This window comes from Garra rufa, chromosome 7, assembly GCF_049309525.1.
Source record: "Garra rufa chromosome 7, GarRuf1.0, whole genome shotgun sequence".
Classification (NCBI taxonomy): Eukaryota; Metazoa; Chordata; class Actinopteri; order Cypriniformes; family Cyprinidae; genus Garra; species Garra rufa.
Window position 1 is genome coordinate 6,257,524 of NC_133367.1, and position 25,809 is coordinate 6,283,332.

The 25,809-nt window shown below is 37.2% G+C and overlaps 1 protein-coding gene across 1 annotated transcript in view; it reads right to left on the reverse strand.

Moving 5' to 3' along the window:
• LOC141337870 (uncharacterized) overlaps positions 1–25,809 on the reverse strand; it is a 182,978-nt gene that overhangs the window by 118,672 nt on the left and 38,497 nt on the right. Inside the window, exons 9-18 of the mRNA XM_073843448.1 lie at positions 22,130–22,303; positions 21,774–21,944; positions 21,391–21,564; positions 12,504–12,677; positions 12,248–12,418; positions 11,969–12,142; positions 10,992–11,165; positions 10,622–10,795; positions 1,250–1,420; positions 26–199 (exon numbers count right to left, since the gene is read on the reverse strand). Coding sequence (XP_073699549.1) covers positions 26–199; positions 1,250–1,420; positions 10,622–10,795; positions 10,992–11,165; positions 11,969–12,142; positions 12,248–12,418; positions 12,504–12,677; positions 21,391–21,564; positions 21,774–21,944; positions 22,130–22,303 — 1,731 coding nt within the window. The remainder of the gene's footprint in view (positions 1–25; positions 200–1,249; positions 1,421–10,621; positions 10,796–10,991; positions 11,166–11,968; positions 12,143–12,247; positions 12,419–12,503; positions 12,678–21,390; positions 21,565–21,773; positions 21,945–22,129; positions 22,304–25,809) is intronic.

The window sequence follows — 25,809 nt, forward strand, 5'->3', positions numbered from 1 at the left end:
TTTGCATAATTTCATCATGTCTCACCTCAGTGTCTTGAGTTGACAGTTTGGATCCTGTAGTAAATCATTGAGCTCCTTCACTCCTGATTGTCCAGGATCATTTCCTGTGAGATCCAGCTCTATCAGGTGTGAAGGGTTTGATCTCAGAGCTGAAGCCAGAGCTTTATAACCTTCTTCAGTGATACTGCAGTTTGAGAGTCTACAAACAATAAAAAAGTAAGTTGTGGGGTGTACAGTCAAAGAAATAACAACAAAAATGATATTTCTAAATGTTTCTCTGATGTGAGACTGTTATTTTGATTAGATTCAGTATCTGCAATCAGATGAGATGTTGTCAGGTTTAATCTCAGTGTCATTATTCTATTGTTATTTTTTATAAGATGTAAGGAAATAAAAAGTTTTTCACCTCACAAAAAAGAACTATCCTGTCCTGTCAGATGTTATACTGTGCTTGTAGCATGAACACGCAAATGGCATGGCTACTGCGCATGTGTGTGCAATTGAAGTGCACACGCTGCAAGCACAGCTACCATTTCCACACTCATTTGACTAGCCAAGTCAAGTCAAGAATATTTATACAGCACTTTTTACAAAACAAGTTATGTCAAAGCAACCTTACAGTAATAAACTAGGACAATGGTGAGAAAATAATGCAAAAGATCCATGTTGCATCAAAATCAAATAGCTCCTAGTGCATGTCTGGAAAGTCTCCTGTTAAATCTTTATAAAGAAATTCTGCATCTAAATAAATGCAGTTTTTACACCATTTTTGTGTGATTACATGCAATTAATCGCACACTTATAGTGAAATTAAACTTACACTATTTATTTTTTTAACATGTTACTTTTGTAATTATTTCACAAATTTGCTATATACTGTTTCAATTTCCTGCCTGCCAAATTAAACAGAACACACAGAAGCTTATTTTTCTAGTCAGCATTTATCCAGGTTGCTAAGGCATACAACATGGTTATTTTCGTCATCATTTCACAATACTGCAGGGATGACCCTCAAAACAGTTTCAATCTCAATTCAATTTCGAAAGTTTTCAGAACACGTTTAATATCACAAACTTTGCCAAGACACCATATAAAAGTCATGTTAATATTAACTCAGCAAAATGCATTTTAGGGCATCAGGAAAAAAAAATCAGGAGCACATATATATAATGTTCCCATCATCAGCCAATGTGTAATATGGATCTCACTGCTCTGCTGTTAAGTGTAGCTGTTGATGAAATGTACTTACTTCAGTATCTTCAGTTCACACACAGGATTCTTCAGTCCCTCACAGATCACTTTGACTCCTGAGTCCAGCACACGACTGTTGTTCAGGTCCATCTCATTCAGGATGGTTTTGGAGGAGAGAACAGCAGCTAGAACTGAACAGCTTTTCTCTGTCAGCGCACTATTGTTCAGCCTGAACACAAAAACAGCATTTCAGTCAGAACCACTTTTGTCAATGTATATTTATTACAATTATATTGAATAATATTAGCGTTGGCGGGATTTTATTTTTTGAACAAATTCATTAACATTGAGAGGATAAGTCCCTTGAGATGAATCATCTTGTTTTCGAAGGGGTCCTCAATATTCACAAATATATACACAAATGGCATACAGCACTGCAGTAATATAACTTCATCAATGCAGTTAAACAATACGGTAAAGTAAATACAAAAACAAGACAACTAGGCTTGGGCGGTATCCAAATTTTGATACCGTCAAACCGCCTCCCTATTTTACCGCGGTATACGGTATTACCATGAATAAAATAAATTATGACTAAGGCTCAGACAGCGTCACCAAACTGTTGGCTTGTGCCTAAACTGTTCAGAAACTGAATACCAAACACTACTGAAACTTGCGACCATACAGGTAGTTTCTCCTCTTTCTCCTCCACGCTGTCACATGATGACAACCACCATGGGCTCAATCGTCACCCTAATCCGCAGCTTCAAATAAATTATCCGCCCGTCACCCACCCACACACCTATATTTTTTTCTGATTTAGAAATCTCTTTGATTGCTTACTGCTTAACCCACTCTCTCCAAACGCATTTAATGAGCAGCAGAATGTTTAGAAAGAAAGTATAATATCAGAAATAATACTAAATCAAGTGAAATATTATGTATTAACATTATAAACACTATAAACATAGCTGTAAGTTAGTTACCCTGACTCCAGAACGAATCATTTAAATGTAACGGTATTCAGAACAGAACAGGAATGAAACAAAATAAAGTTAAGGAACCAAAACAAAGCGAAACTAAAAATACCAGGTGTTGGGCTCACGACACGTACCTCTGTAATTCGGCACAAATCCAAGTGTTTCCATATTCCCAATGTATTTGAATGATAAACTGTTATTTATAATGTATGCTAGGCTTTGTACTAGGGGTTTAACGATACACCAAAGGCACGATTCGGTTCGGTTCGCGGTTTTGGAGCCACGGTTCGGTTCGGTTTCTGTTTGCTGTGGGGTTAGGGTTGATGTCATCTTAACAGCAATGCTAAGGAACAATAGATTCACTTAATAACAAGAACAACTAAACTTTTTCTTTATTAACTTTGCCAACCCATTTTAGTACAGTCAGGATACCTGAGTAAGTTAGTGAAAATTAGACATTCACTTGTCCAAGTGAAAAATTTACTTGTCGGGGCAAAAAAATGCCTTTTTTGCTGTAAATTAATCCATTCTGAAGCAATAGTCTCATCACTACTCTATAAGGTCTTACTTTAATCTGAATATTTGTGATACTTGCCTTAAATTGATTTCTAGGACACTTAACTTTATTTTCCTAACCTTACTAACTGTATGTGTCATCATTCACATCAAACTCTTAAATTTTATCAATACGTCAAACTAGAATAATTAGACTCTGTATGGTTGCACAAATTAAATCAGTATCAACAAACTCCATCTTTCCATTGCACAGGAAAAACCGGGCCTTCAATGAAATTGACATTTAACTGTATATACTTACACTGTTTAATGAAGACAAGAGGTTCCAAAAAAATGCATTTACACAGTAAAATTGCAAATACATAAATAATGTAATAAGATTAAATGTTATACTTTTTTTAAACATAAATAAAAACATTTACAAAAAAATGCAATACTTTATAAACTCGAACCACCAATAAGTGGCAGTAGTCACTGTCTTCATGAGCGAGTCACGGATTCAACCATAGATGGAATCAACCAGTTCCTTCACTGACTTGATTCATTAAAAAAATGCTAAATCATTCAGTACTGAAATACCGCTGTGTTGCTCGGAGATTCACGGAGGTTCTGCTGTTGCTCTGCTTGGAACTATTTTAGTTTGCAAAAATGGTTAATGATGTGTCTAAAAATGTAAATCAGTTAATATCAACTAACGTTACTAGTTTATTAAACTATTGTTGTATAAAATCAATGTCACGTTTGCAATCGTAATGGTGCTTTTCTACCGCAGTATGTTTGTTTCTTTGTTTATGCTGTTGAGCCTATTAGCGTTAATTTTCTGTGAGTCAGATAGCCTGCAGGAGCTTACTGTCCGTTTTCAGTCATCTTAAGAAATAAAATCAAAATTATGCTCACCAAAGTTTCGTTGCTGCGCTAGTTATTGTTTGTAATTGACGTTTTAATCAGGTTACTTGTCCGGTCATGCAAGTAAAATCCCCTTTCACTTGCCCTTTCACAAAATCCACTTGTCCCGGTGTTGTGCCGAAATCTGTGACTCGTCGAAAACTGTGACCAGGGGTCGCTGTTCAGCAAATATTGGCGCGGGAGCGCGCACACGTTGAATCCGACGCTGAAACGGAATGATCATCGTCGCAGTGATGCTGTAAAATAAGTTTCATGTTTTAAAGAAATAACAACTATTGGACAAACTAGATATTGTGGCATCGAAATGCTTGCACAGAGAAGACATTAATCATTAATGCTGTGCTGTTGTTGTCTGTGTTACTACCAGGCCCGGTTCTACGGGGGTGCTTGAGGGTGCTAAGCACCCTCAAACGAAATCAATAGCACCCTCAGTTAAAGCTGTAATAATGTCATTTTATTGCAGATTTAGATAACAATCCAGTGAGTAATCATTAAAAAAACATTTATTTTTCTGCTGTAAGCATTAAAACAATGCCCTACCATATTGTAACGCATCAAAGCAGTCAATTAGAGCGTTGCATTTCAGCCTCGGCCGACTAGCCCGACTTTTTTACACCTCTAGTTGCTGGGCTTCAGGCCAATTTTCACGTCAAAGTTCAGAGGCGGACGGGCACCGGTTTTATCTGTCTTAGGTTTCTCCTTATTTTAATATTTTAGACATCCATAAATTATGGTGAAGAAAAAAATGCCGCGCTGGTGGAAACAACAGGAGACTTCACTTTCGGTTTCACTTTCGAGATCGGGCACGGACTGCAGCGCAGCTGGAACAGATCCGCGATCAAGCACACAATATGCTGAAAATTGCCACAAACACAAAGGTAAATAAATAACACTGAATGTGCCGGGCCAGAAAGAGTAAAGCTTATTTAAATTATATATTAATAAACTAGTGTATTCTGAGTCAGTGTAACAAAAATCCTTTTTGGACGCGCCTTTAAAGAGAAATTTATCTTTTCGGATTACATAATGAGAGAGTTTTTGTTTTCTATTTGTTTTATTTCGTTAAGTAATAATTTAAAACTATTTTATACGTTTTTTTTTTTAAGTGCACACAAATAAAAGTACACCCTTTACAGTACCGAATGATGTATTAACCTACTCTTACCTTTGTGAGCAAAAATGACAGATAATTTTAAATTGCTTCCACTGAAAAAAATGCACTGGCGCCCATGTCCTGCGTCTTCAGCTTCCACTCTCTGCACAAACTATTGGATATGCGCCTAATACCGCACATTTATCTCTAAGTTTAACGTTTAAACTAACATTGTTTTATACTTGAACTATTTCATATCTATAGATTTTATGCAAATCGTGATGAGTAGGCAAACTGATCAAATTAACAGACTGAACAGTCTACCACTGGGCGCTGTTCCTTAAAAATAATAATAATAAAATAAAATAAAAACTTATATTTTACGAACAAAAATGCTCCAAACGTTTTTTTTCTAAATTAAGTTAATAAAAAAACGAAAGTATAATCAATTTGCCATTACATACAAAAATGAAGTATTTTGATTTTAAAATAGCAACGCGCGCCATCAGTGTCGCGCCCTAATGTCGACTATGATGGTATAATGTTAGAGCACCCTCATTAATTTAGGAAGCACCCTCAGTGATTTAGTTCTGGAACCGGGCCTGGTTACTACTATGAATGGTTTTGGTTTAAATAACATTCTCATTAATGGATAGGCTCATTTTTTTCTTATTACTATTAAATTCAACTACCCAGTATGGTTTGTGCTTTACAAATGCATACCACTCTGATATATTAGCCTATATAGTATGATTCACTGGATCTGGTCAACTACCAAAATATGTGATCTCTTTTTATTTCAAATAACACATTGTAATATTCAATAAAGTGACTCATGTGATGTGTGACCATCTCCTCTTTTTTATTTTAAAGAGCATATAGATCAGATATCGAGAAATCTGTACTGTAGATACAATATAGGGTCACAGAATCTGACAGGGCAAATTAATAGCTACCTTTATTTATTTTATATTTTTTTTTAATAAAGTAACTCATGTATAGTCTCCCCTTTCTGTTTTATAAAGCATATTAATTAGACACTGAGAAATATGTAGATAGTAGAGTCATGTCAGGTCAAATTCATAGCTACCAGAATATGACTCTTCTTTTTTTCATAATAACTGTGTTAATAATAAGCCATGTGACTTACACAAATTGTATGCTAGTGTATTTTCACTGATACACAATAGAGTAAAATCAGTACCATGCATTTAACCCTCCCAAATTATTCATCCTCTTAATTCTTTTAGACTCTTTCTCAGCTCTGACAATTGTACAGTTCATCAAGATTAATTACACACACACACACACACACACACACACACACACACACACACACACACACACACACACACACACACACACATATATATATATATCATTAAAATATTTAGTATTGCTTTGTTTTGGAGTGTGCATTTATTATATTATATATAAAAAATTTCAAACTTTAACTTTTAAAAACATCAACATCAACAATCCACTCAGTATTGTGCCATTAAATATGTGACTCTGGACCACAAAACCAGTCTTAAGTCGCTGGGCTATATTTGTAGCAATAGCCAAAAATACATTGTATGGGTCAAAATTATTGATTTTTCTTTTATGTCAAAAATCATTAGGAAATTAAGTAAAGATCATGTTACATTAAGATTTTTTGTAAAATTCCTACTGTAAACCTATCAAAATTTAATTTTTGATTAGTAATATGCATTGTTAAGTACTTAATTTGGACAACTTTAAAGGTGATTTTCTCAGTATTTTGATTTTTTTGCACCCTCAGATTCCAGATTTTCAAATAGATGTATCTCGGCCAAATATTGTCCTATCCTAACAAACTATATATCAATAGAAAGCTTATTTATTGTGCTTTCATATGGTGTATACATCTCAGTTTTGTCAAATTTAACCTTATGACTGGTTTTGTGGTCCAGGGTCACATATTTCTTCAACAATTTTTTTAAACCTCATTTTACTTGTTAAAAAACATGTATATACGATGGCAATTCATTCCATGTTTTTATTCTTCTATACATTACAGTCCGTTTGCTTTGAATTAGTTTTCAAAACAGAAAGCAAGAAAATTGCTTTTAATGCATGCCTGGTGTTAAATTAATGACTAGCACTTATATACAAAAGTTGACAGTACAATACACTTGGAACTGTTGATATGTCTTATAAAACACAACAGAGAATCAATTACCCTATCCTTCACCAATAACCAACCTAGAGGCTTGTGCATTCTGGACTAATTTTTACTTAATGCATGCATATCATTTTTTACAGATTTCTCAATATGATCAATATGCATTATAAAACAGAAAGGGAAGCTGGTCACATCACATGAGTCACTTTACTGAATGTTATAGTCAGTTATAATGAAATTAAGAAGAGTCACATATTTCGGTACACTGTAAAAAAAAAGGGTAAAAAAAAATCTTAATTAAAAATAAAGTGCAAAAACAAATATTTTACAGATATTGTCATTTAAAGCTTTTAAAGAAAAACATGAAACTTCTTTTACAGCATCACTGTGACGATAATCATTCCATTTCAGCGTCTGATTCAACGTGCTCCCGGGCCAATATTTGCTGAACAGCGACCCCTGGTCACAGTTTTCGACGAGTCACAGATTTCGGCACAACACCGGGACAAGTGGATTTTGTGAAAGGGCAAGTGTTAATGTCGAGCCCTGAGTAGTAACCATAGACTGTGGTAGTAACAGAGTGTGATCGCTCACTCATGACATGCACTTGGAAAATACTAACTTTAGAATATAATATTTAGAACAAAAGCTCATCATTACTAATACAATTTAATCAAATGCGATAAAATAAAGATGTGTTTAAATTGGTTAAATTAGTTAGAGACAAGTGATGTCAACTCCAACAATGGGCAGCAGGGGGCGTGAAAGTACCGCGGTACGCCACGAGAGTTTCGGGATACGTATCGTGGTTGGTGTATCGCGATATTTCGGTTCGGTTTGTAATATCGTTACACCCCTACTTTGTACTGTACATTCGTACTTTGATGAAAAAAATATATATTCTCTTTAGCAAAAATGTCCAGAAATCTTCATATTTAAACTTGTTTTTTGTTCTGTTCGTTATGGTAAAACCATGAAAAAGGCATATTTGGTGTAGTTTATTTAATCTAATTTAATTAAAATTATTTTTATTTTTTTTTCTGCTGTTTTTGTATGCCTCATTTATTAATGTAAACAAACTAGTTTGTGTAATTCGTTTAGAGTTCACTGTAATTTGTATTGTGATCGCTAACAACTTCCTTGTTATTATTTCCTCATAATAAAAATAATAATAATAATAATAATAATAATAATAATAATAATAATAATAAAATGAGTAAAGATGCGGAAATCGAAAGCATGCATTTCTTTTGGCTATGTAGTGTGATTTATGCTGCGTTCCAGGCAGTTTTTTTTAACTGGTAAATCACCACTTCAAACCACGACTTTGTAGCGTTCCAGGCAAGTCACACCAAATTGCCTGGGCACATTTATGAATTACTATTATTTTTATATTATTATTAATTTGATTGCAACGTTATATTGTCCTAAGCTCTATTTTTCCACCGTGTGCCACTTGCATAAACACCGCAAGCATTAGGGCTGACTTTGTTGTTTCGCGGGCTATATGTTACGTCAGAACTCGTAACTGGGAGTCCATCGATCTAGTACGAGTTCACGAGTGGGAAGTCACGGGTTTGACTGCCGTTTCAGTGCACTTTCACTGGTATAAATTCGGAAAAACACGAGTTACGGGTTGTCTGGAACGCGGCATAAGTGTGTTTTTCGTGAGCGGGTTGCTGCTGCGGCGGGGACGGGGCGGGGCGGAGGATCGCGATGCCGGCTCAGCATCGTGATGTCTATCGGCCATCGACCCAACCCTCCAAAAGCTCTCTAACAACAATCTGCTATTGTTACAATAGTTATTCAGCAATATTACAACAACCTTCTACTAAGATATAAATATTCAACCATATGCAAACAAAAATCAGAAACAAATACAAGCATTCTGTAAATAATGTATAGCCTTTCTAAAGAAATAAAAGGAAGTTAAGGATCGAATAGAAACTAGCAAATTATTCCAATAATAAAGTGCTTTATGTTTAAATGAAAATCTGCCACTTTTTTATTAATTCCAGGGACAACAATAAATATTTGATCAACATGGCGTAAACTATAAGAAGAGCTGACTGAAATGAAATAATGTTGTTTCAAATAATCAGGATAACTAAAGTGAATGCATCTGTAAATAAACAATAACCAATGAACATGACATCTAGAGGATGCGGAAAACCAGGACAATTGGTGAAGCATAAAACAGTGAGGAGTTCTAAAAGGACAGCGAAGAATAAACCTGCACAGACTGTTATATACAGCATTACAAGGTTGAAGATTAGTAGCTGTGGTATTCTGATAAACAATGTCACTATAATCAAGAATTTGATGTAATAATTGTGATACATAATTGTGATATTTGAACGATAAATAATTTTATTTATAATAAAAATAAATAAAACATAAATGTATATGAGTATTGAAGGAAAGACTAAAGTCAAACCAAAGGCCAAGATATTTAACTTGCTTAACAGCCGCAAGAGGCAGCAAGTCCATAAATTTAAGATTAAGATCATTAGGAAGCTGAGATTTGCTCGCTTTGGGAAATAACATAGAATAAGATTTGGTTTTTATCAAGTACAAGTTTGTTAGACAATAGCCAACACTGAACTTTGTCAAAACTGAGCTGAAGAAACTTATGAATTGCAGTGATATTAGAGTTGGAATAATAAATCACAGTATCATCAGCATACAGCTTGATATTACAGACAGTGCAGGTGGGAGGAAGGTCATTAATGAAAATGGAAAACAAAAAGAGGCCCAACAAAGAAATACACTGTTGAAGGTGATGAGGATAAGAGTTAATCCAGAGAAGAGAAATCTTTTCAAAACCAATAGAATACAGTTTGTCCAAGTGAAGAAAATAGTCAACCATATTAAAAGCTTTAGTAAGAATAACAAATACAGCACCAGTAAAGATGGCGTTATCAAATCCAGAATAAAATATAATTTAGTACATTTTAAAAATGCAGAAGTTGTTGAAAAATATTTTCTAAAGCCTGATTGACATGGTGATAAGAGAATATTTTCAATTAATATTCAGATAGTTTATTAAAAATTACCTTCTCAAATATTTTTAATGTAGAATTAAAAATTGAAATTGGTCTAAATTTGTTTAGATTATTAGGATCACCCCCTTTCTGCAAAGGAATGACTCTGATACATTTCCAGCAGAAGGCACCTTACAGGTAGTAAGAGATAGATTAAAGAGATAAGACAAAGGAGAGGAAATAACATGGGATGCCATCTTAATGAATTTAGCTTCAATACCATCTGAGCCAACACAACTGCTTGAGGAGAGTCCACTAATTACCTGCTGCACATCCACTGGACTAATCATTTTAAAGGAAAAGGAACTCCCAGCAAACATTTGGAGAAGACATAACTTGAGTAAGGAGGACATTGAAATTTAGGCGTTAATGAAATATACTGGCTAAAGGCATTAGCTATGACAATAGGATCATTAGACAATTTATTATTAATTAACATTAATTGGTACACTATCAGATTTACCTAATCAAATTATTTATTTGCTTTAAAATTGTCTAAAGGATTATTAAAGATATGGTCCATGCCAGCATAAACTAGCTAAAGCCCAGCTTAAACCAGCATCAAACCCTACCTAACCAGTATATACTGTTTTTTTGTTGTTGGTTTTTTTACCATGGAAAGCTTGATTATTATTATTCAGCACATATTTAACACACATCAGATCAACAGCTCTTCATATCTGGATACACATGTGACTGACTGTCTTTAATAATGAATATATATGTATAAATCATGTTCACTCACATTATTTTCTCCAGTTTGCTATGAGAGTCCATCAAAAGAGCAGAGAGTTTGTCCCCATCCAGATCTCCTAATTTACCTTCACTCAGATCCAGTTCTTTCAGTAATAATGGACTTTTACCCAGAACTTCAGTGAGATACTCACACGCTTCCTCTGCAGCAGGACTTTTCAAAAACCTACAGGAAGCAGGTAAGGATTTCTGATCATTTCAATTTTTACATTATTTTTGCCACAAATAATTTCTATTGTCTGTTCAATTCTCTGAACTGATATTTAATTCCAGTAAATGTCATTCCTATTCAACACTGGTGTATTTTCATAGAGATGATTTTTACATCTGTGGTTCATTTTTAAATATTTAAAAAAAGTTACCTGATGGTCTTTAATGAACAGAGTTCATCCTGCAGTAAATCATTGAGCTCCTTCACTCCTGATTGTCCAGGGTCGTTTCCTGTGAGATCCAGCTCTATCAGGTGTGAAGTGTTTGATCTCAGAGCTGAAGCCAGAGCTTTATAACCTTCTTCAGCAATTCTGCAGTTTGAAAGTCTATAAAAAAAATATGCTATTATTCCTTACAACACAGATTGTCACACATGTACATGTTCTGCACCAGGGATAGGCAACTTCAGTCCTGGTGGGGCTCTGTCCTGCAGAGTTTAGATCCAATCCTAATCAAACACACCTGAACAAGCTATTCAATGTCTTAAAGAGCACTAGACAGTGGCCCTCCAGGACCAAAGCTGCCCATCCTCGTTCTAGACTGAAGGAAATAAAAATAAGCACTACAGGATTGTAGCCTGAATGGACCCTTTTTACAGTATAGTTGGGTAAAGTTCTATTTTGTTGAATGCAAACTACAACAAATGCAATTTTTGAATTTTCACTTTCCAAAATTATAACCTACAGTTGCAATCAAAATTCCAGTGTTTTACAAATACAAGCTTTTCTGAAGATCAAAGATAAAATAAGAATTGCATTGCATCGCATCTATAACAGTTCAGCACCATAATAAAAGTGACCATGTCAATATCTATTAAACTAACTCTATTAAAAACAGAATTAGCGTGAGCTGTTACAAATAAAATTAGTCCATGCATGTGCTGAAGTTGAGTAGCAAAAATGGCAACAGAAAACAGAGCTCCCACAAAAGCATGTGGCACTGCATTATGTATTTTTAATTAAATTGCAGCCTTTTGTGATTTGATAACAGCACTAAACCATATCACAATTTCGAGTTATTTTGATTAATTGTTCAGTCCTAATGAGAAGTGTAAAAATATTTTAAAATTTATGAAACTGTGTTGGTCACTACAGTCTGGGAAATTATTTTTTAGTAAGTAATTACTTACTTCAGCTTTTCCAGTCTACACTGTACATTTTCAAACAGAGTCAAGATGATCTTCATTCCTGGGTTTCCTAGTTTATTCTCACTAAGATCCAGCTCTGTCAGATTTGAAGGGTTTGAATTTAGAGCTGCAGCCAGAACACGACAACCTCCTTCTGTGATACAGTTGTTATTGAGACTGCATAAAGAGAAAACACAGTTCAGTTTATTCTTAATATTTACTTTTTTGTTTTAGCTAAATCATTTAAAAGAGTCTTGAGACTTGCAACAATGAAAAATTTACATCAGTGTGTTGAGTTGACAGTGTTTATCCTCCAGTAGAGCAGCGATCTGATTCACTCGTGTGTCTCCTAGTTCATGTTTACTCAGATTCAGCTCTCTCAGGAGTAACGGGTTTTTACCCACAATTCCAGTCACATACTGACAGGCTTCATCTGCAGCAGGACCCAAAAACCTGCAGAAGAGAAAATTAAATAAACTACATTTCATGAATAATTACTTGCATTTCATTTATTTTGCATTATTTAATCACATCTTACCTCAGTGTCTTAAGTTGACAGTTTGGATCCTGTAGTAAATCATTGAGCTCCTTCACTCCTGATTGTCCAGGATCATTTCCTGTGAGATCCAGCTCTATCAGGTGTGAAGGGTTTGATGTCAGAGCTGAAGCCAGAGCTTTATAACCTTCTTCAGTAATACTGCAGTTTGAGAGTCTACAGTGAGAGAAACACACACACACACACACACACACACACACACACACACACACACACACACACACACACACACACACACACACACACACACGCACACACATTACAACAGTGTGACTTCATGACTTCATTAGCATTTATTTCACCATTAGACTATTCCAATTTTTCATCACCTCAAAAAAGCAATCTGTTTGTCAATGTTTTATAAATTATGAACTATAAATCTACACCAACACAATAATTCCACATTACTGACCCATTCCTTGCGAAACAGCACCAGTTTACAGTCCAGCTGTAGCTTCACATTCATGTTTAGATTAATCAAATTCAGACCTGAGTATCTACCATTTATTTATCCACCAATATAAGATTTACATGATAATCATACTGTGAAATAAAAAAAAAAAAAACTAAACAATATTTTACTTAAGCCTAAACCATACTTACAACACTACACAGAACAAGCAGCTTGGAGAAGGATTTCAGCTTTTAAGGATGGAATGGCAAATTTACAATTAAAATATTTATGTCTTAATTACTTTACTTTCTAATGTTAAACCCACAGGCTTTTATTTTGGTGGAAAACTACACAGTGACCTTTAAGTTTTTGTGTAGAAAATAATAAAAATACAGACAGGGTGTTACATGTCCCAGCAGAGATAATATATTGGATCACTGTTACACAACAATTAAAGCAGCATATCACTCCGTCCCATGGGCAGCTTGGGGCTCTCTGATCACTGTCTGGTTCATCTTATACCAACCTACAGGCAAAAACTTAAATCTGCTAAACCTGTAGTTAAGCCTGTAAAGAGATGGACCAGCAAAACAGAGCAAGTCTTACTATTATGTTTCTATTTAAAGGATTAAAGCTGCTGCCAATGATATGGACAAGCTCACAAAGACTGTAACATCATATATCAGGTTCTGTAAGGATATATGCATTCCTACCAGTACTTGTTTAACATTTAACAATGACAAACCATGGTTTACAGAAAAACTCAGACATCTTCATCAGGCCAAAGAGGATGCCTACAGAAAAGGGGATAGAATCTTGTACAACCAGACCATGAACACACTGAATAGAGATTAGAGTGGCTAAAAGGACCTTTGCAAAAAGGTTAGAAGATCAGTTCACTACGAATTATCCAAGTTTAGTGTAGAAAGGTCTGAAAGCCATAACAAACTATAAGACACCATCCCCAAGCACTGAGTTGAATCAACGACTTGCTGAAGACCTGAATGAGTTTTGTTGTAGATTCGAAACCCCCGACACCCGTTCTCACGATCTCTTCACACAACCATTACCACCTCCAGCAATCCCCCTCTCCCCACTCCTCTATTTCAAATCAGCGAAGATGACGTGTGCCAGGTCTTCAGGAAGAACAAAAGAAGAAAGGCACCAGGCCAAGACGATGTGACACACCATCTTTTCACAGATCTTCAACAGGTCTCTGGAGTCGTGTGAAGGCCCTGCCTGCTTCAAATGAAACATTATCCGAGTTTCAAAGAAACCCAAGATAACAGGATTTAACAACTACAGACTTGTGGCGCTAATGTCCGTGGTCATGAAGTCATTTGAAAAACTGGTTCTGGCTCATCTGAAGGACATCACCGGACCCTTATTGGACCCCCTGCAGTTTGCTTACTGAACAAACAGGTCAGTGAATGATGCAATGAACATTGGCTTGCATTTCATCCTGCAGCATCTAGACAGACCAGGGACTTATGTGAGGATCCTGTGGATTTCAGCTCAGCCTTTAACACAATCGGTCCTTAACTTCTCCAAACCAAACTAAACCAACTTTCTGTTCCCAGCACTATCTGTCAATGGATCACCAGCTTTCCGACAGAAAGCAACAGCTGGTGAGACTGGGAAAAATTTACATCAAGCAGCCGCACCACCAACACTGGCGCCCCTCAAGGTTATGTTCTCTCACCACTGCTCTTCTCCCTCTAGATCAACAATTGCACCTATAAAGACCCATCTGTCAAGCTCCTGAAGTTTGCAGATGACACTACTCTTATCGGCCTCATTTAGGATGGTGATGAGTCTGCCTATAGACAGGGGGTAAAAGAGGTGGCTGTCTGGTGCAGTCACAACAACCTGCAGTTGAACAAGCTCAAAACTGTAGAGATGATAGTGGACTTCAGGAGGAACATTCCTCACTCACCATCATGGACAGGACTGTGGCTACAGTGGAGACATTCAAGTTCCTCAGATCTTTCATCTCCCAGGACCTGAAGTGGGACACTTACATCGACTCCATTGTAAAAAAAAAAAAAAAAAGCCCAAAGGTTGTAATTCCTTCGCCAGCTGAAGAAGTTCGACGTACCACAGGAGTGGCTGAAACAGTTCTACTCAGCCATTACCAGACAGTTATTGATGTGCACAGAACAGACTTGATGTTATCGAGTCTGTATTTTGTAGCTGAGCCAAACCAGACAGTTATTGATGTGCACAGAACAGACTCGATATTCGAGTCTGTTCTGAACACATCAATAACTTTCTGGTTTGGCTCCACTACAAAATCAGACATCAGAAGATTACAGAGAACGGTTCAGACTGCCGAGAGGATTATTGGTGCTCCCCTGCCCACCCTTCAAAAACTGTATACATCCAGAGTAAGAAAAAGAGCTCAGAAAATCACTCTGGATCCCTCACATCCAAGCCATCCCCTCTTTGAAGTTTTACCATCTGGCCGGCACTACAGAGCCCCAAATATCAGGACTACCAGGCACAAGAACTGTTTTTCGGCAAGGCAATCCACCTTATTTTTCGCTTTCGATTTTCGCTTCCGGCTTTGCTACTGTTCGGACGTTTTTGCTTACTGCTCCGCGCTTTGCTCCCTGCTTTTGAACTTTTCTCCGATTTTTCAAATATTTAACTTCAGCAGATGAGCACAGTGCTCATACAACACATTTTTGATACAAATATCACGAAAAAAGGAGACTTTTTGCCTCCCACTGCCAGCAGTTTACATTCCGGAGACGGGAAAACACAGCTGCCTACTTTCAACAGACAAGAAAGAAAATGCCTCTTCTGGAATCTACTTGCTGCACAAACTGCCACAGACTTCTACAAAGGATTGTGATTTTAGAAACAAAGTTACTTGCTGGACTTCCAAAACAGGCGGAACACACAGAAGATCATCATCACGGACCCCCTCAGCATACAGCCGGTGAGTCCTGTGAATCTAGTCAATATCAACAGTTTAGAAATGTAGAGGAACAAGCCAAAACTGATCGACACACAAATCGATGGCAAAAACAGGGAGCGAGACCCAAAGGCACTCGAGACATCAGACTGTCAAGAGTATCTCGTATTGCTGCGGTATCATCCTCTACCCCAGATATGGCTATGACAAGGCTTGCAAAAACTGTTGTTTTACCACCCCCTATACAGCTAGAAAACAGATTTGATGCATTAATGAATGTGGGTGAGGAATCCCCAAATGTGACTGAACATATATCATGTCAGCCAACTGCTAACATTGCTATAAACAGGCGCGCAAGGTCGAGCAGACAGCGGCACTCAGCTCAGAGCGCAGCCGAACCCAGGACTCTGATAGTGGGGGACTCCATTATCAGAAATATCAGTAGCAGAACTACAACTACATGCTGTTGTCCTCAAGCAACCGTCTCTGATGTGAACAAAGAACTTCCGAACATTCTAATGAAGCACAAGACTGCAAATCGAATCATCATCCATGTGGGAAAGAACGATATTCGGAAAGAGCAGTCAGAACTCCTAAAGAAGGATTTCGGTGAACTCATTGAAACACTTCAAAGACTTGAAATTCAGTCGTTCATCAGTGGACCACTCCCAGCAAGGGGAACTAACATGTTTTCACGGTTGCTTGGACTGAATACCTGGCTACAAAGAACCTGCAGTCTAAAAGGAATCAACTTCATTGACAACTTCAATCTTTTCTGGGGCCATAGACAACTGTTCAAACTGGACGGCCTTCACCCAAACAAACTTGGTGCCAGAGTGCTTAAGGACAATATCTACTTTTCACTCCGGCATCCTTCAGTAGAATGTGTGAGTCTACCCAACATGAATGGCACACACACACTTGGACAAAGTGACGACAGGACATCTTATCAGCTTCAGAGTCATCATGTGGCCAACACAACCAACAAGGACACTGACAACGCCACACAGCCACAACAAGCACTGCTTATGGACACTTTCCTGGCTGAGCCCTGCCCACAGAGCTTATCACAGACAGACTGTGACGTATTACAACAGCTCCAAGACTCAGCACCGAAGGACGACTTTCTGGTAAACAGTCAGGGAAGCCAGGACAACAACATATTCCAGCCACCGGAAACTCCAGAGCCAGAGCTCCATTCACCAGACACATTATCCCTCTCTCCAGCATCTCCACTTCTAAGCTTCTCACAGAAAATGGAAGAACTGGTATATGCTGGAACCAGACTCTCCCACTCTTTTGCTGCAAGTCCCCAGTTATCAACTAAAAAACGGCAGGCGCCACAACCACCAAAGCCTGTGGGCCCAGCTCACCCTCCTCCTCCTGTGAGAGCTCTCCGGCCGCTGCCACAACGCCAGGGCTCAAACCCTCCTGCATCTGCTGTGAGTGAACCAAAAACAACTGATAACAGCCCTCAGTGATATGTGACGGGTCCCCGCTACGGTAACAGCAACAATCAGGAATGTTTACAAAACAAGCGGGAACCCAGTGTGCCTGTAGCTTTCCCTATTTCTGTTTTAATATGTGATAGAAAGTCTAAGGCCCTCTCAAATCGTACAGTTCACACATCTAATCTGAGGCTTATTAGGCATCAAACTAAGATTGCTCTAGAGACAAAAAGTGATGCCATCAAGCTAGCATTTTTAAATGTTCGCTAACTAAAAAATAAATCACTTCTGATCAATGATTTTATAACCACAAACAACCTGGATTTTATGTTTTTAAATGAAACATGGTTAGAAGACAATTCCAGTGCGACAATCCTAAATGAAGCAATTCCTTCTAATTTCACTTACATGAATGTCTGCAGAGCTGTTAAAAGAGGTGGTGGTGTTGCTGCTCTATTTAAAGATGTCTATGAATGCAAACAAGTGTCATTTGGTCAGTACTTGTCTTTTGAATATCTAGGGATTCTGCTGAAAGGTGCTCGCATTCTGTTTATCATTATTTACAGGCCCCCAAAATACTCTCCAGCCTTTGTTGAAGAGTTCACAGAACTGCTATCAATGATTTGTTCAGAGTTTGACTGTTTTGCTATTGCAGGGGATTTTAATGTTCACATAGACAATGCAGAAAGCAAAACTACAAAAGAAATGATAACAGTTTTGAACACGTTTGACCTGATTCAGCATGTGCATGGGCCTACACACAATCGTGGACACACTCTTGATTTACTCATCAGTAAGGGTCTAAACATTTCATCCACTGTTATCAAGGATGTAGCACTATCTGATCACTTCTGTATTTTCTTTGATATATTGATCTCTGCTACCACTGAATCTAGATCTGTCTCTGTCAGGAAGAGATGCATTAACGATAACACTAGTGTGCTATTTATGAAGGCTATATCTTCAATGCCAAGCATTTCTGCAGACTCTGTTGATTTTCTCCTGGACTCCTTTAACTCAAAAGTTATGAATGTCATTGATGACATTGCACCTATAAAAAACAGAAAGATAATTGGACAGAAATCACCGTGGAGAAAATCAACAGCAGTACAGATAATAAAAAGACAATGCAGAAAAGCTGAGCGGATGTGGCGGAAGACAAAACTTGAAATTCACTATAGCATCTATAAAGACAGCCTTCATGCTTTCAATGTTGAACTAAGTAAAGCTAGACAAACATTCTTCTCAAACCTTATAAACAGCAACTTAAACAACACTCGCACTCTTTTTGCTACCGTTGAGAGACTAACAAACCCCCCTAGTCAGATCCCTAGTGAACTGCTCTCTGACAGCAAGTGCGATGAGTTTGCTTCCTTCTTTTCTGAGAAGATCAATAATATCAGAAAGACAATTAGCACATCCTCAAGTTATGCAGAGGTCAGACAGATTCGACCGCAATTTCAAAAAGAAGTCATTATGTCTACTTTTGAAGAAATAGATAGCAACATTTTGGAAGAAACAGTACAGCACCTCAAATCGTCAACCTGCCCCCTTGACACACTTCCTACATCTTTTTTCAAAAGTGTGCTTAGCTGTTTAGAAGCAGATCTTTTAAAAGTGGTGAACACCTCACTTCTTTCTGGGACTTTTCCAAACTCCCTGAAAACTGCAGCCGTTAAGCCCCTTCTGAAAAAGAAAAATCTTGATAACACCATATTGAGCAACTATAGACCAATATCAAATCTTCCTTTTATAGGAAAGATTATTGAAAAGGTTGTTTTCAATCAGCTGAATCACTACATAAACTCAAATGGATACCTGGACCACTTCCAATCTGGCTTCAGACAACATCATAGCACAGAGACAGCGCTCATAAAGATAATAAATGATATTCGCCTAAATTCAGATTCTGGCAAAATATCAGTGCTGGTATTACTAGATCTCAGTGCTGCGTTCGACACTGTCGATCACAACATTCTGCTAGATAGACTGGAAAACTGGGTCGGGCTTTCTGGGATGGTTCTAAATTGGTTCAGGTCATACTTAGAAGGGAGAGGCTATTATGTGAGTATAGGAGAACATAAGTCTAAGTGGACGTCCATGACATACGGAGTCCCACAAGGCTCAATTTTAGCGCCGCTGTTGTTCAGCCTGTATATGCTCCCACTAAGTCAAATAATGAGAAAGAACAAAATTGCATATCACAGCTATGCAGATGATACCCAGATTTACCTAGCCTTATCGCCAAATGACTACAGCCCCATTGACTCCCTCTGCCAATGCATTGATGAAATTAACAGTTGGATGTGCCAAAACTTTTTACAGTTAAACAAGGAGAAAACGGAAGTCATTGCATTTGGAAACAAAGATGAAGTTCATAAGGTAAATGCGTACCTTGACACTAGGGGTCAAAAAACAAAAAATCAAGTCAAGAATCTGGGTGTGATTCTGGAGTCAGACCTCAGTTTCAGTAGTCATGTTAAAGCAGTAACTAAATCAGCATACTATCATCTTAAAAACATTGCAAGAATTAGATGTTTTGTTTCCCGTCAAGATTTGGAGAAACTTGTTCATGCCTTTATCACCAGCAGGGTAGACTATTGTAATGGTCTCCTCACCGGCCTTCCCAAGAAGACCATTAGACAGCTGCAGCTCATACAGAACGCTGCTGCCAGGATTCTGACTAGAACCAAAAAATCAGAGCATATTACACCAGTCCTCAGGTCCTTACACTGGCTTCCAGTTATGTTTAGGATAGATTTTAAAGTACTTTTATTTGTTTATAAAGCACTCAATGACCTAGGACCTACATACATTGCAGATATGCTCACTGAATATAAACCTAACAGACAACTCAGATCACTAGGATCGAGTCAGTTAGTAATATCAAGGGTTCACACAAAACAAGGGGAATCCGCTTTTAGCTATTATGCCGCCCGCAGTTGGAATCAGCTTCCAGAAGAGATCAGATGTGCTAATACATTAGCCACATTTAAATGCAGACTCAAAACTCACCTGTTTAGTTGTGCATTTATTGAATGAGCACTGTGCTACGTCCGAACAGTTTGCATTATTTTATGCATAATCATTTTACTGTATTAATTAATTTGAAATCATTTTCTTTTCTTTTTTTAAATCATCTTAAATGTTCTTAATTTTGTTTTTATTGTTGTGATTATTATTTTAAATTTTTATGCTATTGTGATTTTAATTCCTTTTTATGTACAGCACTTTGAATTACCATTGTGTATGAAATGTGCTATATAAATAAACTTGCCTTGCCTTGCCTTGCCTTATAAACAGTTAAAATGTTTCTCACATTGTGCAATAAAAATATGTGCAATCATCTGATATTTATTTGCTACCACCTCCACGCTAGCACATTCCTACATGTTCTATTCTATACTATTCCACATTCTATCATCTATAGCACAACTGTAAATACCACTTATTTATTTCTAAATTTTTTGTCTATTTATATTCACATATGGATATTTTCTCATTCTCATCTTATTTTTATTGTCTGGGTGTTGTTGTTGTCTCTGTGTACTGGAAGCTAATGACATAAATTATTTGTATGCACAAGCATACTTAGCAAAAAAGCACTTTCTGATTCTGATAAACAATTTGTTGTACAAATCTGGTTAAATCTGTTAAAGTTATCTGCCTAATTTTTTTGGGAAATTACCAGTCTTCCAGCTTTAGGCGAAGTCAGTACACACAAAAATGTTTCCCAAATTATTGTTAATGTAATGTAATGGAGAACTATGTGAGTTGTGATGTTGTTGATAGCACTGACAGATTTTGAGTGATGCCACCGGTGTTTGAACACACATAGAAAAAGTTGAATTTCATAGACATGACCCTTCTTTTCCAGTGTGCTTTGTTTTGCTAAATGCTGGAGAGTACTGTCTTGAGGACAATATTTAAACACATTATCTGATCATATGTTAATGCACTTTAATGCATTAACTGCACTAAGTTCAAGTTTATTTCGAATAATAGTGCAGTCCTGATGAAAAGTATAAAAATATTTTTTTATTTATGAAAGTGTTGTGGGTCACTACAGTCTGGATAATTAATTGGATAAGCTTTTAAAGTACTTACTTCAGCTTTTCCAGTCTACACTGTATATTTTCAAACAATGTCAAGATGATCTTCATTCCTGGGTTTCCAAGTTTATTCTCACTCAGATCCAGCTCTGTTAGATTCAAAGGGTTTGAATTTAAAGCTGCAGCCAGAACACAACAACCTCCTTCTGTGATACAGCTGTTATTCAGACTGCATAAAGAGAAAACACAGTTCAGTTTATTCTTAATATTTACCAGTATGTTTTAGCTGACATTTGACAAATACTGGTGATTATGATAATAATGATGACAACCACATTGCAAAAGTCACACGTTTTTTCCTTTAGCAATCTCTTATACAAAACACATAAAAACACTTAACAATAATTTAAGTGTCCTTGTAACAATGAAAAAACGTACATCAGTGTGTTGAGTTTACAATGTTTATCCTGCAGTACAGCAGCGATCTGATTCACACGTGTGTCTCCTAGTTCATGTTTACTCAGATTCAGCTCTCTCTGGAGTAACAGGTTTTTGCCCACAATTCCAGTCACATACTGACAGGCTTCATCTGCAGCAGGACCCAAAAACCTGCAGAAGAGAAGATAAAACAAGATTCAATCCAGTTCTTAACCAAACTTGGTGAAAACAGCATCTGATTCTAAAACTACATAAAATTTAAATTTTGAATTTAATTTATTGTAACACTGAAATAATATTTCCATGAATAAATCACCTAAATGAGACATATTTGGCATTACTTCATCATGTCTCACCTCAGTGTCTTGAGTTGACAGTTTGGATCCTGTAGTAAATCATTGAGCTCCTTCACTCCTGATTGTCCAGGATCATTTCCTGTGAGATCCAGCTCTATCAGGTGTGAAGGGTTTGATCTCAGAGCTGAAGCCAGAGCTTTATAACCTTCTTCAGTGATACTGCAGTTTGAAAGTCTAGAACCAAAATGAAAATGTCACATTCACTATTTTATAAATTCCTTTAACAATTTAAATTATGACAGAATTATATTTTATTATATTTTATACCTTATACAAATTAATTAAAATTAAGTTGTAAAGCAAAATCTGAAAACGGAATATCGATTCAGACAAAGAAAGAGAACTTTCATTTGTTAGACATTAATTCAATTTAGAATCTTCAGCTTACAGTGAAAATGTTCACTTTCAAGCTTTAACCTTCTGATGCTCCTCATTTGTGAGGTACACTTGCGGTCTTCATGGTCAAAAGTGACTGAACACCTGAAATGTAACTTTTTTCTTTTCTGTAAAATTCTATATAGTACTCTGCAACGTCTTAGGCCACTAGTATTTTCATCAGCTAAAATGGCTTAAAGTCAGTTATTTCTATCGATTACTGTAGTGTATCAGTAGGAAATATCAGTTTATGTGGATTTTTCACAAGGAGTCTGTGCTCCACGCAGAGATCAAATCTTCATCATCCAATCTGTCTGGAATGACATGAAAAAAAAAAAAAACAGAACAGAGACAAACAAAATCCAGAGGTCTACAAAAAAGATTCAAGAGAGGCTTGATGTTTTAGACATAATGTAAAGCAATATTACTACAGCCAAACCTGAACACAGAGAAAGCATTTTGTTACACATAACATGAAATTTCAATAAACATGGAAGAAAATTACCAGGAGTTTTTTATTGGAGGTTAAGTCATCTTTGTCTGATCTGATTTCACTCCTTGTTCGAGTCTTCTGACTGCTATAGTGGTTGAGCCTGCTTTGCACTCATGATGTTTTACAGTTTAACTGCTTCCTTGCTGTGTTGTCACTGGTATCTACTTTTTTAAGTTATGGGGACCAAATGTCCCCACAAGGACAGCAATACCAGTAAATTATGAACTTGATGAGACTTTTTTTTTGGAAAGAAGCTTATAAATCCTACAAAATGTTTTTTGAAAGTCTAAAACTGAAGAAATTTTTGTGTGAGGAGTACATTTAGGGCAGGGATAGGCATGATCGTTCCAGGGAGCTGCTGTCCAGCAGAGTTTAGCTCTAATTCTGAAAAAACCTGCCTGTACCTCTCTAATGATCCTGAAGACATTTGTTAGCTTGTTAGCTAGTGTGTTTGACTAGTGTTAGGGCTAAATTTTGCATGGCGGCGGCTCTCTAGGATCATAGTTGGGTTAAGGGGATAGAAGATTTACAGTATCTTAAAATTAAAACAGTATCTTAAAATATACTTTAACTCAGCCATTACACAACACAGAGACATGAGTGATATGTTTAGAGAAAGCTTGATATGTATACTTTTAAACGAAGTATTATATTTAATTCAATCATGCCCACAAGCAACTTTCGCTTTCATATTATAATAAGCCACACAAAAAGCATGGGAGAAAAACGCCCACTTCACTATAACAAAGCAGCAAGTTTTCTTCAAGTTCATCTTCGTTTCTGGAAGAAAGATGACATGTGGAGATGACGTGGAGATGACAAGAGTGATGATGAAGCGATCCAAGGTATGCAGTGGAGTAACTAGCACATGATCAGAGTGCAATGATGTGTATAAATAAGGTCCAGTTGGTTGCCTGATTTATTACATTTAAATTTACATGTATTAATTTTATGCTTTTATCCAAAGCAAATTACAATTCGACTTACAATTATAAGTAGCGGTAGTTAACACTCTCTTGAGATTGAAAGAGGAAATTAGAGTGTGAATGTTTAAAACTTGAGGTTTAACTAGGTGGATGTGGAAGTCCCCAAGCATAACTAAGAAGTGCCATCCCCAGGAAAAGTATGAGTGCAGGACATTTAATTCATCAGAGAAATTACCGTGTGGTCCTGGGGGTCGATAAACAACTGCAAAATGGATTTTAAAAGGGTAGATAATAATATAAGTGGTTTGGGATTGGTAAAATGTGCATGAAAAAACAAATGACCAGAATATCAATGTTCCCAATAATTATGCACAGTTTAGTAATAGATGTACTGGAATCTGCTCGGTTCACTGTAGATTGGCAATTCCAAAGACCAATGGAAATAGAAAGTGGTTGTTAGGATTGCACTGGCTACAATGTGTGATGTATGGTTTGCAATTGGTAATAATAGTAGGGATATGAAAACACATAGTAAGAGTTAGTAAAACTGAAACAGAAGTGAAGCAATGTGTAAGATAGAGGATAATTCAGAAGCGATTCTTATGTCCATTGCCGGTGGCCCCGCTTGGTGGAGTCGCACGGTAGAGTTGATAATCTTTACACTTTTCACATGAGGGCTGCCGATGTATAGTAACCTTTTTTATACCCATCTGACACAAAAAAAAATGGAATTGAATTCAGATGGACACACTCTGTTTATCGCAACAAAGAGCCAAGCAAGCACACAACGCTGACAAGGTATGCAATCTAGAACGAGACCAAACGTGATTTGAGCAAATCTTAACACAGTAAACAAACAAGCGTTTCCTAGCAAGGACAACTGTGTTAAACACTAATGAGACAAGCAATAAATAAACTTGCAAGCTGCTTTTAACTTACACTGATAAACTGTTTCTCTCAAAGAGTTATTCCTTTACACTGTCTTTTGATAGCACTTGAACACACTTTACTGTGTAACACAACAAAGAGCCAAGCAAGTGCACAACACTAACAAGGTATGTGATCTAGAAGGAGACCAAACACGATTTTCAACATGTTAAATAGCATTTCATGCTAAACAATTATGCTTATAGCGTTAGTTCTGGCAGGTCATGTGAGTCAAGCTCGCATCAGCTGACTCTCAGATCTACCTAAAGGATTGCTCCGCCTATCACAGCATTCCTATACAAGCTCTATTCAGTATTATCCAGTAGCTTTTTTGTTTGATCAGGAGCAAACTAGACAGTCTGCAAATTACCATGCATTCTGGCTGATGCTTTGGTCACTTTTGAACGCTGGCGGTGCCTTCACTGTAGCGGTAGCATGAGACAGAGTCTACAACCCACACAAGAGTCTCAGGTAGTGCAGCTCATCCAGGTACATCAATGTGAGCTGTGGCAAGAAGGTTTGCTGTATCTGTCAGCATAGTGTCCAGAACATGGAGGCGCTACCAGGAGATAGGCTAGTACATCAGCAAACGTGAAGGCTTGCCGTAGGAGGGCAACAACCCAGCAGCAGGACCGCTACCTCCGACTTTGTGCAAGGAGGAATAGGAGGAGCACTTCCAGAGCCCTGCAAAATGACCTCCAGCAGGCAACATATTTGCATGGTCAGACGCTCAAACGGCCAGAAACAGACTCCATTAGGGTGGCATGAGGGCGCTACGTCCACAGTTGAAGGTTGTGCTTACAGCCCAACACCGTGCAGGGAGTTTGGCATTGCAAGAGAACACTAAGATTTGCAAATTCGCCACTGGTGCCCTGTGCTCTTCACAGATGAAAGCTGGTTCACGCTGAGCATGTGACAGAAGTGACAGAGTCTGGAGACGCCATTAAGAACGTTCTGCT